At 39.5% G+C, this 18,532-nt stretch overlaps 1 protein-coding gene and 1 pseudogene across 2 annotated transcripts in view; both read left to right on the forward strand.

The window, feature by feature from the left end:
- ZNRF2 (zinc and ring finger 2) overlaps positions 1-18,018 on the forward strand; it is a 77,205-nt gene extending 59,187 nt beyond the window's left edge. The window contains exons 3-5 of one of the 2 annotated variants that reach the window (XM_053917722.2): positions 831-936; positions 7,828-7,907; positions 13,051-18,018. In XM_053917722.2, the coding sequence (XP_053773697.1) occupies positions 831-936; positions 7,828-7,885 (164 nt within the window). In that variant the 3' untranslated portion in view covers positions 7,886-7,907; positions 13,051-18,018. The remainder of the gene's footprint in view (positions 1-830; positions 937-7,827; positions 7,908-13,050) is intronic. The other variant, XM_053917721.2, reaches the window with a different exon arrangement.
- On the forward strand, positions 3,256-7,818 carry LOC112306887 (ubiquitin-conjugating enzyme E2 variant 1-like; annotated as a pseudogene).
- Positions 18,019-18,532: the final 514 nt, after the last annotated feature.

Below are 18,532 nucleotides of genomic sequence, written 5' to 3' on the forward strand. Positions count from 1 at the left end.
CTCTCTGGCTAACGTACTCAGTTTTAGGCAAGATACTTGTAAAAATTAAACATTAATGAAATGTAATTTAAATTAAATGTTCCATGTGAAACATAAATTGAGAGAACAGTTTTGTTCTTAAAGCAATTTTTGCTTTATAGAGAGTTTCACTGTTGAGACAGTGTTTGAAGCACTCCGTCAGGGCCCTCTGGAGGCCGTGGCGAGTGCTGCCCAGGCAGGGGCAGCATTGGCAGGGAACGCAATTAAGAGTGGTCTCTGCGTCCACTGTCCGACGTCCTCCTGTTTCTAAAGTCCCTTTCAGAACCTCCCAGAAGCTTTGCTCTATCTTGGCATTTTCTTGAGTTCAGCAGATACTTAAAAAAGTCCTATATTCAGGGTGATTTCTCTCACTTATCTAATTGTGTTAATTTAGAATTTTAAAAGTTACAAAAATATTTTTATGTCTTTTCAGCTACATTGCACTCTAAACTTTTTAAAACTATCTTGAGCATCAAATTAATATTGATTAGTAGGAGAAGGAAAATGAATTCCAAATGACAGATAACTGACTTACTAATACAGTTTTATAGCAAAATCCTTTGCAAGTTGGAGATTCCATACTGTTCTGGCTTTTACTGTATGCCTCAGTGAAATGGAAATGGAAATGAGAGACACTGTCTACAAGTAAAGATAAACGTTGTTCACCGATTTATGAACGGTGTTTCAAATGCGGGTGCTGAGTTTGATACATGAATTTCAGACAAAGTGTGCCACTCACCACTCTGTAAGCTAGCTCTCACACAGTCGTTCTTTCCGTTTTATTGCCCTGAATTCGCTCTCTCTCTCCTCAGAGGATGTGCTGAGTAAAGATGCCGGGGAGTGTGCGATCTGCCTGGAAGACTTGCAGCAGGGAGACACCATAGCACGGCTGCCTTGTCTGTGCATCTACCACAAAGGGTGAGTTCCTCCGCCCGCCCCCCGGGGGACGGCAGAGAAGGGCTTCCTCAAGGTTTCAGACGTTGTAGTTAGTTAGGGCTGAAAGGTTTCTTCTTCATCGAAACTGCCCCCCTCCCCCATTTCTTAAAAAATAGTGTCCTTTTTTCTCCTGTTAGAACGAAGATTCAAGCCCATATCTGTTTGTATCCAAGAATCTATCATTTGTTCAGCATATACTGTGACCCAGGTATTGTTCACGGCTCCTTAAATAGGTTATTTCATGTAAGCCTTGTAGCAATCTCATTTAACAGGAAATAAGCTGGGGGACCCCAGTAACGAAATCTCTCCGAGGTCACCCAGCTAGTAAATGGAAGAGCTGAGGTTTCAGCCGTGTCTGTTTCACTCCAAAGCCCACCTGGTTTCTCATAAAGTGTTTTTGGTTTCAGAGCAACACAGAAAAATTTTAACAAAAAAGTTTTAAGTTAATCACAAAAAGAAGAGAAAAGTAACTTTCAAACCAACAAAAGAAATAAGGTGGAACTTGATATAAAAGTAGGGGGTAGGGAAAGCATAGAGAAAAACAGGAAATAGTAAAAAAAAAAAAAAAAAAAAAAGAAAGAAAGGAAGAAAGAAACAAAAATAATTCCAATATCAGTGATTATAATAAATCTAAATAGAACATACTTACCAATTGAAATCAAATTGAAAGATTGGGATATGCCATTAATAAGCAACACACTTAAACATAAAGACATAGAAAGAATAGGAAAGTAAAGGGATAGGTAACTATCCAGACAAATTTTAACTAAAAGAAAACTGACAAAGTTAAATTAGTATCAGACAATACAAACTTTGTAACAAAAAGTATTATTGGTATGATATGATGATAAAACTGGAATATACAATTCCAGTTTTTGTGTACCTAAGAACATAGTCTCAAAGTAAAATATTTATAGAAATATCAGAAAAATTACAAATACATCATGATAATGGGAAGTTTCCATACTTCTCATTCAGTGCAGCAGACACTCAAAACATGTCAAGACCTAGAAAACTTGAATAGAGTTAACACGTTTGATCTGCTGGATGGATGGGTGTGTGTGCGTGTGTGTGTGTGCGCGCGTGTGTCTGCACCCAGCAACTAGAGAGTACGTTTCCTTTTCAAGCACACGTGAAGTCTTATGAAATGGGTTGTGTACCAGCCATAAAGGAAGTCTTAGCAAACTGTAGAGAGTTGTTGTTACATAGAAAGTTGTTACGCTGCTACATATCAATAATAAAAGATAATCCTCACACATACTTTTAAGTAACATGGGTCAAAGGAGAAAGCATAATGGAACTTAGAAAATAGTTGGAACTGAATAATAAAGAAAACCTTTCTGACTTTTTCCCAGAGTGATCCTGGGAAGGTTTGTGTTAGAGTGGGAAGAAAGCCACGTCCTGCCCTGGCTGGTGAGGCTCAGTGGTTTGATTGCCGGCCTGCAGACCATAGGGCCGCCAGTTCAGTTTGAGTCAGGGCACCTGCCTGGGTTGTGGGCCAGGTCCCCAGTAGGGTGCACGCGAGAGGCAGCCACAGATGGATGTTTCTCTCCCTCTCTCTCTCCCTTCCTTCCTCTCTCTAAAAATAAATAAATGAAATCTTTTTTTTTTTTAAGCCACGTCCTTACTTAAGAAACTAGAAAAATCACAGAATAAACACAATGAAAATGGAAGGAAAAAATAATGATCAGAAAAGAAAATAATGAAATTTTAAAAATTAAATAGTAGAGATGAGATTAATAATGTCAAAAGTTGGTTCTTTGAAAAGAATAAAATAGAAAAGCCTCTGGCAGGATTGTCCCCAGAAGGAAAAAGTAAACAGTACAGGGATGAAAGGGGACGTACAACTTGAGATAGGGCAGAAATTAAAACTGATTGGAAATTTCTATGAAAAAGTTTATATTCTTTAAAAATTTAAACAAAATGAGCAATTTCCTTGAAAATATAATGTTATCAAAAAAGAAATATAAACCCTGAATCAACTAATAACTATTATAAGTAGTTACTAAGACTCACCCTGAAACAAAAATTTTTTTTTTTAACTCAGAAACATAAAAACAGGCCTAGAGAGAGAGTTTGATGGGAGGTTCTGCCAGACACCTGAAGAACACCATGTTAAGTTATAAACTCCCCCAAAAGTAGGAAAGATGGAAGGTTCTCCCACTTATTTTATGAGACTCGTATAAAATAGCCAAAATCAGACAAAGACAAGATAGGAAATTAGAAGGCAGTTTCATTTATGAACACAAATGCAAAAATACAGAAACCAGATTCATCCGTATATTTCTAAGATATGGCCTCATGGCCAAGGTAGATTTGTGGTAGGGATGCAAAGACACTGTAAGGTTCGAACATTTATACGTGGTTCACATTAACAGAGGAGAAAGACCATGTTAACTCAATAAATGTGGGACAACTTTCAGTAAAATTCTGTACTTACAGTATTAACGACTTCAAAACAAATGCAAAGAATAAATACAGAGAAATTATTCAAATGAGTAAGATTTTAGCTGGGTTGCCAGATAGGAGCTGAACTTAAGAAAATCAGTTGCATTCATGTCCCAATAAGAAAAAACAAAAATATAACATTTCTTAAAGAATGAAAACATTAACATCAATAGAAACTGCAACAGCAGGAAGGTATATTGAGAGTACATCCTACAGAAGATATTCAAGATTTTAAAACTTTATTGAAAGATGTTATAGAAGATCAACAGTAAATGTGGAGCTATACCATATTGTGGATGGGAAGACTTAGCGTCCTAAAGAAATCAGGTCGCCCCAAATTAATCGGTCCAGTTAATACCATCCCAGGGTGACAGTGGTGAAGATGGCAGCCACCGCGGGCTCAGACAATTTATGAAAACCGAATATATAGCCTTAAAATAGAACGGACCTAAATACCCAGGAGCAACCCCCTTTGTAAGATTTGTAACAAAATAGTACGAATGGGGTTCGTAGTTCTGACGGAGTGGTGGAGAGCCTGCCGGTGCTAGCGAACTGGCAGAGTTCACATCACAGCAAAGTCGTCCCGCAGGGCTCCGGCGCCTAGTGATGTCTACAGAAAACACCAAACTCCCCCGCCGCCCGCAGGACGGTGTCACAGCAATTCCTCAAAAAGGAAGACTACAGGCCTCTCCCTCCCCCCATTCGATTTAAGCCGTCTTCATTTTCCACAGTAACTTTTCTAAATATATCTTATAGACCTCAAAGTACTGGAAAGGAACTCTCATTCAAAGGCAGTTTATCTTAAGATACTGTAAAGCATACTAACTTTTTGTCCATTTGAAATATATAAGTTGTACTGTAACAACAAAAACATACTATCCCCATCAAATCTCAACTAGTTTGTTCATGTAGCTTGACAAGTGGATTCCGACATACATACGCGGTCAAAGAGTAAAGGACCAAGAACAGCCCAAGGCACTCATGCAGAAGAAAACCGTGCCAGGGGACTTGGTGTATGCCAGTTCATTGTAAGACACTTGAGACAGAGTGAAAGGACGTATGTGGGCCAGCGGGACAGAGTCAAGTCCGTGAACACGCACACATCCACCAGACAGCATAGCATGGGAGTCAAGACCCCCAAGATGGAGATCCCAGGCCCTCCCCAAATTCACTGTGGTCTTAGTCAGGTTACTTAGTTTTTCTCTCCCTTAGTCTGTAAAATGGGGCAATAATACCAACCTCAGAGAGTTATTAAGAGGTTTTAAATGAGTTAAATCTTAGAAAGTACTAGCACATGATAGATGCTATGTGTTTGTTAAGTAAATGTGAAAAAATTGATTGACCAGAGATGTTAGTACAATGTAGTAGGGAAAGAATGGACTATTCAATGAATGGTACTGGGATCGATTGGTTATTGATAAGGAAAAACAGTTGAATTCCTCCTTTGCATTTGAAATAAGAATCAGTTCTAAACATCTTCCTACTGAAACCAAAATTTAAAGTGTTGAAAAGAATGTAGCAAAATGATCTTGACCTCTTGGTAAGGAATTGTCGGGGGTGCTAAGATAGCCTCCTCCCCCAATAAAAATTTAGAAGTTGATAAATTTGACTGTTAAAATTTGAAACTTTCTTGTATCGTTATATTTTGAAAAAATAAAAAACTAGACCTCAGACTGAGTGTTTTAAATATACATAACAGCAAAGGTTTGGCGTCTGAAACAATACTCCTTTTAGCAACTTTCTCCAATGCAGGTAGCTCATTGCCATTGGTAAATGGGAAAACGGTGGCAGCTAACGAATGGCGTGATCCTCCTGAGTCGATCACACACAGTGTCTGTCGGCACGGTAATGTTTTGCTCCATTGGATGAAAGCGTGCATGGGAGCCAGCCATGGAAGACACTGTAAGGATCCCCGTTCACGGAACGCCTCAGAGCCAGTTCAGTCAGGCCGAGGGCCGTCCTTTGGAACCGCTTGCTTACTCCGTAGCGCTACTCAAATGTTGTGCCTTGGCTTTTATCTTCATAACTCAGCAGTATCGATCCTTCCTTCGTCCTCTTTGTGTTGAGCTAACTTCACCCTTAAAAAAAAGTCCTGTATTGACATGATATTTTATTTATTTGGAACACACACATCTTTGTTCCAGTTACAAGGTTGCATTGTTTCAGTGGTCAACCTTGACCGTGGTTTTTTCCCCTGAAGTCCTGTTTTATTTCATGATTTTGTAGAAAGCAAGTATTGTCAAAAACATGTATGTTATAGCTGAAATATCTGGATAATAACATCTACAGATCTATTTCTTAAAAAGATAAGTCAAAATAGAAAATTTGTCAGAAATTGTTAACAGTTCAGAAAAAAGGAACCCCAAGGGGCCAGGAAACATACAAACATAAGTTGGTGAACTTGGCAGATAGCTGTCTAGTAGCTGTGTTCTGTGTCCTATCCTGCAACTCAGTAATTCCACTCCTAGGTACATGCCCTGGGGGATTCTTGACTTCGTGCTGTAGGACAGAGCTACTACTCTGTGCACAGGGCCAGGGTGAGAGAAGGAGCTTGCACCAGAACGTGAATCAGTGTGATGCTGTCTTCACTGAGAAAGTCCTACAATGATTTTTTTAAAAGTTGATTAAAACCTTGTGTTTAGTGGAATTAATGTGTATTTTGGCGCAAGCCCCTTGTCTCACTAAGGACTGGTCACCAAACAGCTCCTGGATTGGCACTGTGTCTGTGGCCAGCACTGCATTGAGAGACATGTATGAGAAGGCTCACAGCAGCATGTGTCTGCCAGGAGAAGAATGGGCACGCACACTGCAGCGTGCTTCTGCGGTGGGTACTGTATGCAGTGAAAACAGGAGCCTTGCTTATCAATAGCTGCAGATCTCAAACGAATTGATTTTTAAAAGCAGTTTGAAGAAACTTATTTTATGGAAGCATTTATATGAGATTAAAAACACGGAAACAGCACTGTATGTGTATTGTTTTGAAATATGCACATTGTTACAGAGTAAGAAAATGCATAAGAATGAAAAGCACCAAAATCAGGGTAATGATTTCCTGCTGGTGTTAGGAGAAGCAAATGTAATAATTAAACAATGTGTGTTGATAGCAACTTATGTGAGGAGAACCTAGGGTTTTAAGTGATCACTGTCCCAAGAAGAGGCAAAATTACAGTTGTAAAATAAGAAGTACCCATTTGGGGTCATATAGGTACTGTTCAGGGATAACGTGAACTGTTAGTGTGGCTGGAGCGCTCTGTCCAGTTCTCTGTGCTTTCAAGGAGACCCTGGTAGTCTGGGGCCGCTAGAACCACGTGGGCAGGAGAGCCAGCGGGCTGAGGGCAGTGCCACAGCCGAACTAGGTGTGTGTATTTAGACAGCAGAAGTCTTAACAGCAACAGCAATTGTTTTAGACATTTGAAAGAAGATCATGCAGCTGGGATTCTTTACTTTTTGTCTTTTAATTTCTCCCATCATTTTTACCTACCATACCATCCTTCTAGGACACAAGAATGATAATTATTAATTTTGCCCTTCAGCATGTTAGCCAAGCCATCCTGCTCTATGGCAGGTGCAAACTTGATGTGTGTCAGCCATGAGACTCTGGGACAGTTGGAGTCCTGCTTGGGTAACTTCCTAGCTGTTGGGCAAGTTGCTTAACATTTCTAAGGCCTTGCGTTTATCATTTGCCACGGTAAAGTAGAGCTTCTGTAGTGGTGGGAATGTTCTGTCTGTCCTGCCTAGCACTTGACATGTGGCTAGTGTGACTGAGGAAGTGCGTTTTTCTTTCCTTTAACCTTAACGAATTTAAGCATAAACAGCCACAAGTGGTATGCACATAAGGATAACCATGTGCACCCTAATATTTAACATCCAAGAACATCATAAAATAGTATATAACTGTGATGATGATATATTAATTTGTGTATATATGTGTATGGCAGAATGGAATATCATTAACATAGTAATACTACATATAAATCGGTCTTTCACAATGTGATGCAGTATTGTCAAGAATTAAAATTAAAAGCTGTTTTTGATTACATTGATAGATGATGTGAGCAGGTTGATAATTGCATAAATAAATATATTTTGAAGAGAGACATAGCTTTCTAGATTTGTCATTTAATTTTGAATATTGGTAAAATGGTAGTTCTTTAGATTCTGTTTTTATAATGATTGTTGAAACTTTAAAATACTTCCTAGCATAATTTTGCAAAGATTATTTCCTTAACTGCTTAGAATAATCAAAATGTCATAGGCACATCTTTATCTTTTATATATATATATGCCAAATATGATTCTTAAAATATTTAATTTTCCTTTTGTAAAGATACGATAAAGTCAAGAAGTAAGCATTTTTATTACGGCCGTCATGAAATAAATAACGAGACACAAATGTCCCACTTCTCCGGTGTTGTTCTTTTCTAGCTGCATAGACGAATGGTTTGAAGTAAATAGATCCTGTCCTGAGCACCCTTCAGACTAAGCGTCAGCTTCCTGTTTTATAGGTAATCCTCCCTTTTCCTGTTTAAATTACTATTTAAATTGTTATCTGATTTATACATTCTTAGTGACTGCTTCTTTCATTCATTCACTCAGGTGTGTGTGTATTTAGACATTGTATTAGGCTTCTGTATAGAAAACTCATGTTAAAAGATATATAAAAAAATACCTTTCTTGATTAATTTCTACATTCTTGGTTCTTTAATACACATTGGCATATTTAATTTTTTGTTTAATACTTTCTAAGAAAACCATGGAGTACAGATCATGACTCCATTTTGCCAGTGAGAATCCTGGGGGTAAACTCCATGACCTTAAGCAGCAAGTTGCCCCAGTGGTCCAAGGTCGTGCAGCAAACAAGCAGAATCAAACTCCATACTCTTATCCTTAAGTTCCCAAGTACGTTCTTAAGTAATGCAATATAATATCATTCCGATCATAATAGTTAGTGTTTATATTGCATTATGATGTGTCAAGCATTGCTCTAAGCATTTTGCATTTATTAACTCACCTAATTGCTTGAATAACTCTTAGAGCTCAGTTCTCTTACTATTCCCATTATGCAGATGAGAAAATTAAGGTACAGAGAGGTTAAGAAACTTAACTTGTCAGGGTTCCATAGCTAGTTCCTTGGTAGAGGTGGGATTTGAACCCAGGCATTCTGGTTCCAAAGATTGAGTTTTTAGCTATTTTGCTATTACTAGGTAGGAGCATTTTCTTCAAGAAGTTGCATTATGTAGTCATTCATTCAATTTTATATTTGCCGTTGTATCCTCAGCATATAATATAGTACCTGCCTATATAATAGACCAAAAAAAGGTGGGAGGGATTCAATTTTAAACCCAAAACAATTTGTTTTGCTCTGATTTATTTTACTCATGGTTCTGCATTATCTGAAAATGTTTAGTGAATTGAATGATAACCTCACTTGACTATTCTGGACTATTGCCTTTTTTCATGTTCCATGAGGTGAATTTATTGGCATCATTTAGCTGTGAAGAAGAAATAGTTCATTATTATATATAGGAAAAGCTTTTTATAAGAAGACTTACAGAAATGAAAGAAATCATTCGGTTTCTACGTCGAGGCAGAACATTTTAGCCAATCTGAAATTGTTTCAGAAGGAGGCAGAACTTCTATCTTCAGAGACTCAAGACAGTAAAGGACGACAAGTCTTTCCTGAGCGGCGAGGGCTGAAGGCAGGGGATAGAGTAGACAATATCTTGAGGTCTAGTCCTGTGTTTCTTCCATTTCCTCTTATATTTGAGGTTTTGAAGTAATAAACCCATTCAAGGAATTCTGCTCATAATGAGAACAGTTTGGTGGCAGCAGCTTAGAACACTGACAAAGGAGACTTGGGTGCAGGCGTCCTCCGAGACATTGCAGGTCCCGCCCCCCGCCCCACGGTAGAGCAATGGTGGCGGTGAAGTGAGCTGTGCGAGTGGTTTGGTTTCCCGGTGCACGTAAAGTGAGATGCACCCCGTGCTGCAGTGGCATGTGTCTAAGAAATACAACATCCTTAATTTTTTTTAAACGGTGACTATCACCTGAGCCTTCAGCAAGGGCTTCTTGTGGGTGGAGGGTCTCGCTTCAATGTTGATGACAGCTGGACTGATCAGGTAGGTGGTGGTTGCCGAAGGCTGGGGTGGCCGTGACAGTTTCTAAAACTAAGACGATGAAGTCTGCCACATCAATCCACTCTTCCTTTCGTGGACGCGTTCTCTGCAGTATGCTGTGCTATTTGATACCGTTTTCCCCACAGTAGACCTTCTTTCAAAATTGGAGACCTCTCAGACCCTGCTGCTGCGTATCAGCTCAGTTTATGTCCTAATCTAAATCCTTCTACGTCATTTCAGTCATCCTCACAGCATCTGCAGCAGGAGTAGATTCCCCCTCATTTCAGTAATCCTCACAGCATCTTCAGCAGGAATAGATTCCATCTTAAAAAACTATTTTTCACGGGGGGTGGCGGGGGGCGGGACAATTAAAAATAAACTTAAAAAAAAAGAAACCCCTTTCTGTGTTTATCCATGAGAAGCGATTCGTCATCCGTCGAAGATTTTTCATGAGATTGCAGCAGTTCCGTCACATCTGCAGGCTCCACTTCTGTTGCAGTTCTCGTTCTCTGGGCATTTCCACCACAGCTGCAGTCACTGCCTCCGCTGAAGTCTTGCCCCCGAAAGTCATCCAGGAGGGTTGGATTCAGCTTCTTCCAAACTCCTGTTGATGTTGATATTTTACCTTCTTCCCATGAATCACTGGTGGTACCTAACGGTTCCTAACGACATCCGTAATGGTGATCCTTTCCAGAAGGTTTTCATTTACTTTGCTCAGATCTGCCAGAGAAATGACTGTCAGGCGTGGCCTTACAAAAATGTGTTTATTGAGTAAGACATGAAAGTCGAAATCACTCCTTGGTCCCTGGGCTGCAGGACGGATGCTGCATTACCAGGCATGAAAGCAATATTCATCTCATTGCACATCTCCATCAGGGCTCTAGGGGGGCCAGGTCCATTGTCAGTGAGCTGTAATATTTCGAAAGGCATCTTTTCTGAGCAGCTGGTCTCAACGGTGGCCTTCAAATAGTCAGTAAACCGTGCTGCAGACAGATGTGCTGCTGTCCAGGCTTCACGTCTCTCTTTACAGAACACAGGCAGAGTAGACTTAGCAGAGTTCTTTAGAGCATGATTCTGAAAGTTGTAGAGTTTTCAGAATGGTAAATGAGCGTGGCTTCAACTTAAAGTCACCAGCTGCATTAGCCCCTCACAGGAGAGTCAGCCTGTCCTTTGCGGCTTTGAAGCCAGGCGCTGACTCCCCCTCTCCGGCTGTGAGCGTCCTGGATGACGTCTACAACTTAAGGCTGCTCTTCCACAGGGAAACTCTGTTGTCGAGTGTAGCCGCCTTCATGAATCATCTCAGCTGGGCCTTCTGGGTAACTTGCTGCAGCTTCTCCATCAGCGCTTGCTGCTTCACCTGGCACTTTGGTGTTATGGAGGCAGCTTAAACCTCATGACCCACCTCTGGCAGCTTCAGATGTTTTTTGTGCAGCTTCCTCACCTCTCAGCCTTCATAGAATGGAAGAAAGTGGGGGCCTTGCTGTGTGTTAGGTTTTGGCTTAGGGAGTGCGGCCGGTTTGATCTTCTCTGCAGACCAGTAGAACTTTGCCCATGGCAGCAGCGAGGCTGTTGCACTTTCTTATCACTCACTGCATTCTCATTGCTTTCTTATCAGTGCATTCACTGGAGCAGCACTTTTAATTTCCTTCAAGACCTTTTCCTGTGTATGCACAGCGTTGCTAGCTTTCAGCCCGTCTCAGCGCTCCACAGGCCTTCCTCACTGAGCTTACTCATGTCTAGCTTTTGATTTAAAGTGAGCGATGTGTGACTCTTCCTTCCACTTGAACACTTGGAGGCCATCGGAGGGTTATTAATTGGCCAGATTAAAAAGATCGTCATGTCTCGGGGAGTAGGGAGGCCCGTGGAGAGGGAGGGAGGCTGGGGAAGGGGCAGCTGCTGGAGCAGTCAGAACACACACGGCATCTGTCACTGTCACTGTCCTACGTGGGCGTGGTGCATGGTGCCCCAGAACACCTGCCTCAGCAGCATCAAAGGTCACTGATCGTAGCTCACAGTAACAGATACGGTAACAGTGACAAGTGTGAGATAATTGCAAGAATTACAAAAATGTGGCAGAGGCACGCAGTGAGCAAATGCTCTTGGAAAAACGGTACCAATAGACTGTGCTTGATACAGGGTTGCTACATCCTTCAGTTTCTAAAAAAAAAACTATCTGAAGTGTACCCGAGGGAAGCACAGTGAAGTGAGGTGTGTCTGTGACTTCACGGGGCCGCGGATGAGAAGCTCAGCAGGAAACCAGAGACAGCCATTGGGCACGTGCAGTCTCCGCGCCTCGGCAGACTGTGCGGGACGAGACGCCGGCGGGAGTGGGGCGAGACCGCGTGTGAGGGCAGTGCACAGCGCTATAGCGTGTGTGTGTGTGTGTGTGTGTGCACGTGACGTCACTTCACTGAGGGCAGGTGTTTTCAAGAGGAGAGTGCTTTGCTATGTCCGCAGTGTCACCTTCTGCCTGGGCCAGTAAATTAAAACCGGCTAAAATGATACAAACATTTTTAAGAGAAGTATTGATACTAAGAACCAATGCTTATAAAAGGAAATTTTTGTCTTAGTGTTTTATATGCCAGAGTAATCCATCAAAATGTTTTACTTGGAGGTGAAATTTGTCCTCTAAGGCAGCAAACTTTCATGTGTGCGGTGGGAATTACGGGATGGAAGTTTCTACGTCGTGGTCCGGTCAGCTCAGTTCTCCCTCTCTCATCTCAGTGAGCTTCTGGCCTGCAGGGCGCGCCTCTCGTCTCTCGCGGGTCTTCTGGTCTCAAACAGATTTCAGTTCCTTACCCCTGTATCGGTGTCATCCTTTTCTTTATTTCGTACGTAGGGCCTGAGTTCGGTGGCCGCTGCCCTCAGAAGCACAGTCAGTACGGTCAGCCTCTGTGGTTCTGGAAGTGGTGTTTGAAGAGCGCAAAGAAGTGAAATGTCTTAACTGTTTACATTTTGCTTCTGTACTGGCTGCCCTGGCTTGTCACACTAACTCCTCTTATCTCTCTGCTGTTCCAGATCAGTAGTTCATGGGTTGGACCTGGAGTCAGTGTTGTTCAAAGGTTTTTTTTTTTTTTTTTTTTTTAAAGAAAAGGCAACTCGTAGCAGCATTTCTGATAGCATTTCTTAGGGCGTAAGAACGTAATAGCCCAAAGTAGAATTACATGAATAGAAGATGTTGATTAGTTATGAAATTGTTTATTATTTTTAATTTGAGGTTTTTGGTTATTTGGGGAGAGATTTAGTAAGTTGGGGGGATGTTTTCTGTACTTGGGTATAGCCTTTATTGTAGAAGGGGAATAACTGATGTAGTGGTGATTTTTTTGTTATATTTTAAGCTTTAATTGGTCCTTCTGTGTCCTTGATCTGTTCTTTTGCAGAGCACTAATTTATGAGTTTTTAGAATAGTGGGAAGTGTATGAAAATTTACAGTGGCTAAAGCAAGGTTCATGGTCAAATGGATGTTGTGTTTTGATTAGTTGTTACTGTTGTGGACCACTGCTTAAACCAAAATGCATCTACTTTTACACAGGTTTTCTTCTTTTCTCAAGATGCTTGAAAAACCAAGAGGATGTGAGGATCTGTCTCTGGAAAAGCAAAACAAAAGACACAGGCATACTCAGCCTGAAATCGGAGTGCCGTGCTACTCGGGGGGTGCGGAGATGGACGGTCGTCCAGGGAAAAAGTCCTGCTGGAGAGAGGACACTTGCCACACGCAGTGCACCCACCATGACCCGAGGACTCCCAGGGACTTTGAGAACGCTGCACACCCCCAGTAGTCATCTGCGTGGGTAATACTGGCACACGTCGTGTGTTCAGACGCCAAAGTTAGCTGATTGAAACGTTGATTCACTTTTTGTATTAAGTTCTCTACAGCTGCGCAACTAGTGTTTTGATTTGTTGTGTTTTTAGTTTGGGGGTCTCTTTGTTTTCCCCAACATGGTGTTTCTGCATTCATCTCTTCTTAAACTGAAGACCACATAATTTATTTCCTATAAATTAAAGTCTTAAATGTGAAACCAAGAAATGTAATCAAGCAGTAAAACATTCTCTGAATGTAGACCATGATCTCAAGCTGTTCTATTATTTTTCCCCAAAGGTGGAAAAGAGACTTCTACATAGGAAAGCTAAAATACCTTAACAATGTTAAATTAATTAAAAGTTTAACATTATCAGAATGCAGTCCAAAGAGTAATCAGGTTACATAATTACATTTTAATTAATTAAATCTCAGATTGTCTTCTGAATTACAGTTTATTAAGTGTAGTGTTTCCTCTTAAATAAAACTGCTGACAGCTAATCAGCGAAGTCCTGCAGCTATGCAACTTTAAAAAAAACACAGTTACGAGTTTTAAGTGCTGCCAGCTACAATAACTCTGTTTTAACGGGTATTTCTGTTTGCTCTTTTCATGTAATTATTTTATTGTGCTTTGCATCTCCAGGCAGTTTTCCCACATTTGGGTAAAATACTTTAGCAGGTTGTAAGCTTAATAACTTGTGAAAAGGGTAAAATAAAATTTTCTTGAGTGGAACTTGGAATAATTTGAGGGACTTTTATATACTTTTAAAAATCAGAATTTAATTAGGATGCCAGATTTATAGCAATTTGCATCTTTAGTTTTCCAGATAATCTGGAGGTTAGTGTTTGATAAATGATTTTTAAAGCAAATATGAAGATTTTGTTAATTTATAATTTATTAATGTGTTATTACTGTAATTGAAAATGTTATAGAACTTTTAAATTCAGTCTTGTGAAGAAAGAAATGTATTAAGCAAAATTATGTGAATAAATATTCCCACAAAATACATCTGAATGGTTAAAAAATACTGGAAGAGAGCTGTTAGGGTTACAGTACTGAATGTCCTTTTTTTTAATATCAAAAATACCAGTAAGCAGACTCCTGTTTTCAACACGGGGAAAATGTTATCCGTGAGCATTTAAGCGGTACACTTTACTCCGTGTACGTGAAAGCTGCTCAGTACTGTTTTCTTGGTTTAAGCCTTCTCTAATGTATTTAAGCATTTGCTTTTCTATTCAATGCTGCTACTCTTTATTCTCAATTTTTTTCTCTACTCTATTACTTCTGTTTCATTTTTTTTTTTTTAAGGGCATGTACAGGAGCAACCGCTGCTACCCACAAAAATTTGTGAATTATAAACAATTAAAAGAGTTTTTCATTGCTCTCCGTGTGATTCAGAGCAGATAACATTTTCCCTAAAATGATGCTGTGAAATGCCTTTTGTTATGCTGCATTTGATACAAAGAATCTCAGACCTCCAGTGTGACAGCCTACAGCACAGTTTCTTAGGTGCTTTTTAACCAGTTTTGGAAAATATTTTTCCCTCAAGGAAAACATTCTTTTCTTAAATTTTTTCCATTAATCACAAAATCTTAATATAAATCAGTTTTATTTCACATTTTCAATTTTGTAAGCTTGCACACATACACATTACACACATACGCACATGCACACACTCCCCCCACCCAGGAAAAACCTCTTAGAATGTGAATAATTCACCTTTTTTCTACTACTTGTAAATGTTGTTTTGTTGTCTTCCGTTCCTAAGGAAAAGATTCACTGTAGCTGTGGTAGTTCACTGTTAATGTTCTTCTGGAAGTTGATTTTCTGATATGAATTGCTCACTGACTTTTAAAATGTAACAGCTTAAGTCCACTTTTCTGCCCTCCTCCTCTGCCGCCCTCTCCGGTCTTACTCTCTGTCGGTCAAGGTCTGTGCTGCAGCTGCCGCAACAGAAGCTCGTGTGGTTTCAAAGAAAGTTCAGCGTTTGTCAGTGTCAAGTGTGACTTCGTTATTCTATTTGTCTAGAACAGTATTTACTTACATTTGTTTATAGCCATCCCTTTTTCATTAAAATTGACAAGTTAGCATTTTTTACTTTCAACTCAGTCTCCATCAATGACTTCCTAAACCAAACTGAGAAAATGAAAAGAAAATGGTTGTAAAGCCCAGATGCTCCAGCTTTTACTCAAAGTCGCTGTTCAGGAAAATGTCGTAAGTAATATTCTGCATGACGTCACTGGTAATGTCTGCGGACGCTGAATAGTGCGAATCAGACGAGGAACGTGTTAGGGATTTGTGTGCATAGCTGGAGGTGCTGACAGCTGAATGTTATGGAGACAAGAAAGATTGAAAGCCTAGGTCATCAAGTTAGTTAGAGCTTTCTAGAATCTTCATGAATATCAGTGCTTGTTTTCAAGTAAGATCACACTTGCAGATATGGAAAACACTCTCTCTGAAGTTCACCTTCGTGCCGCTCTTTCCTTCGTAATGATTTATTGCCAAGTTTGACTCCGCCTTACTTTGATCTGGCTTCCCCTCCTCCCCCCACCCCAGAATGTGTAAGAGAGAGCAAAATTATTGTCTCTTGGCTCTTTTGTAGAGAAATAGACTCAGCACATTAATCCGTGCTTTTCAGATCTGGTTGTAAGCCAGATGTACATTGTGTTTTAAGAGCAGCGTCCATGGTTGAAATATAAGTAATGGTTTCTACAACTGCTTTGTTGTGGTAGCTGAAAGGACATTTCAAAACTCATGTTGTTAGCTGTTGCAAACTATGTAAGTTCTGTATTTATTTTATATTACACAAAATATTCAGTTATTTCAGTCATTACCTACTAAACATTAATGGAATGTAGCCCAGAAATGCCTGAGGGACACCCTCAGCGTATTTGCAGTGTGTATTTTGAGAAGATTTCAGTTCAAATGAGTTAATGAAAATGGCTGATTCTTTTTCATATCTTAGTTTTAATTTCTAAAGTTGAGTATAGTGATGAGTAAGAACAACCATTTACATTAACGTAATTATAGCAAGATTTAGGGGTATCCCTTTAAGTGAAAAAGATTGTAAATTCAATATAAACATAACCTAATTTTTTGTTTTTACTAACTTGGAGAGTGGAAGAAGGGGAATTTCCTGACAATAAGCTACATTTCAACAAAGCATGAAACCTCTCTCTTAAAACTCAAGAATAGTTGAATTCGCCATCGGATTGACATTCACATTATGTGTTGATAATATCAAAGTCATCTTACTCTTTCACAGAGGAAGTTTCCGTATACATTCGGTAATTGGGAACTTTACAAAACTGCGTAAGAGGTAAACATTGCTTATTAAGGATGAGTGCTGTTTGTTAGTTACAGGAAGTCTTCTCGGTCATTTGGGCCATTTTCTTGCAATTTGGTTTATCCTGAGTTGAGCGTGGTACATACTGACAGTGGGTAGTTGACTATGAAGTGTCCCTTGTTCTTGTACAGGTACTTTATAAGTTAAAAAAAATTCTGGCAAGCCAATATTTTGTCTGCGGCCCATTCCCCTTTTCTTCTGAGTTGTGTAACTTCTGCTGTTTTCCTTGCTGTATTGTAGTAACAGCAGGTATGTGTTTTACTGCCTACTTTTCATCTCTACTGGGATCTTTACATTCTGAGACTGAATTGCCACTGGTTTCCTTTAGAAGAAGTTGCTACTCGGTGTACTCCTGGTAGTGATTCTTGCTCAGGAGTAGCTGGTGAAGCTTTTTTGATAGTGACATACCCAGATAACACCTTGAGTACCTACCGTATTCTGTGAATGCTGTGCGTAAGGTAGGGAACTGAATGTTTTGTTTTCTTTTCTAAATCACAGGATTCCTCTGTTGAATGGGAAATACTCTGTGGAAAGTAAAATGCATCGAAGAAAACCAGATATGTTAATATTTATGAAAATGCATCAATACTGTACTTAGGAGAGTTGGTATGTTTCCAGATACTTAAGCCATCATTAGTTTTAGAAAAATAGCTAACATAAGATAGACTGTTGACTGCTTATTTATAGAGAGGCAAAGAGCAGCATAAACTGACGCCCCAGAAATAACTGAAATTTTTAAAAGTCGTATCGTATTATCTATTAACCAACGTTGGACTTCTTAGCTCTGCCCTGGACTGTGGGGCACCTGTCCGGACCCCAGGTCTTAGACTCAGCGCGGCTGATTTCTTCAATTACTAGATTTGCATGCCTGCTTTCTGATTGGACATGCAGAGACTCATAGGTACTGATGATTCATGTTTGTAAACTTACATTTCTGCCAGCAACTTGGAAAGGTTTCATGATTTGTCAACAGCAGTGGGAGCACTGAGTGCATACTAGCAGGCTCTGTGGGGGGCTACACAGGGTACTCGGGGGTTCTGTGAGGACACTGGCCTTTAGTATTACAGCAGTCTGCTACCGTTTCGTTCTTTGCAATGACTAGATGAGTTTCATTGTTCGAAAGTCAAGGTACTAATAGATACTTACCTCTGCTACTTTGTTCGTGGTCTTCACAACTCTTCTGTAATACCTCAATTTGCTCTATTAGAAAGTGTTTTTCTGCTCAATACGGTATCAAAAGCATCAATCACAAGAAACATAGAAAATGCATTAGGAACAACTTGTATTAGTATGTTCTTAATTAAAATGAAGCAATTCATTATTGATATTTTTAATAAATACAGCTTCCAAATGATCTTGCCAAATTATCCTGTTACTTAGAAATAGAATATGAGAGAACACTTTCAAGGAAATTTGTCATTTCTACCCTATGTCTAGAAGTTGGCAATACATTCCAATAAAACTGAGAATTACTTGTATGCTGAAAGGTTACCGTGAATTAACTGATGTCACAGTTTCGTTATCTATTTTTATATAATCATTATCACAAGATTGAATCCAAAAGTATTAGTTAAAATTTTATTATAGCTTAAGAAACAAGTGTTTGTGGTGGTAATGGATAAAGCTCTTTCTTTATTACATTAACCATATGTAGAGATTTACTTTGAAATTTCTAATGTAAAACCTATTTGTAAATTTTGTGATTGAAATATGACTGGAGAACCATTGAGTTTTGCAGAGAGGTCTGTCAGTACATCCTCATAACTTTTAAAATTTAGATTTTATTTAGTAACATTCCATTATGGTTTAAAAAGTGGACTGCTTAATTTTTCGAAGCACGGTTTTTATGCTCTAAGAAGTATTGAGTT

The sequence above is a fragment of the Desmodus rotundus genome, unplaced genomic scaffold (assembly GCF_022682495.2).
Source record: "Desmodus rotundus isolate HL8 unplaced genomic scaffold, HLdesRot8A.1 manual_scaffold_159, whole genome shotgun sequence".
NCBI classification, from domain to species: domain Eukaryota; kingdom Metazoa; phylum Chordata; class Mammalia; order Chiroptera; family Phyllostomidae; genus Desmodus; species Desmodus rotundus.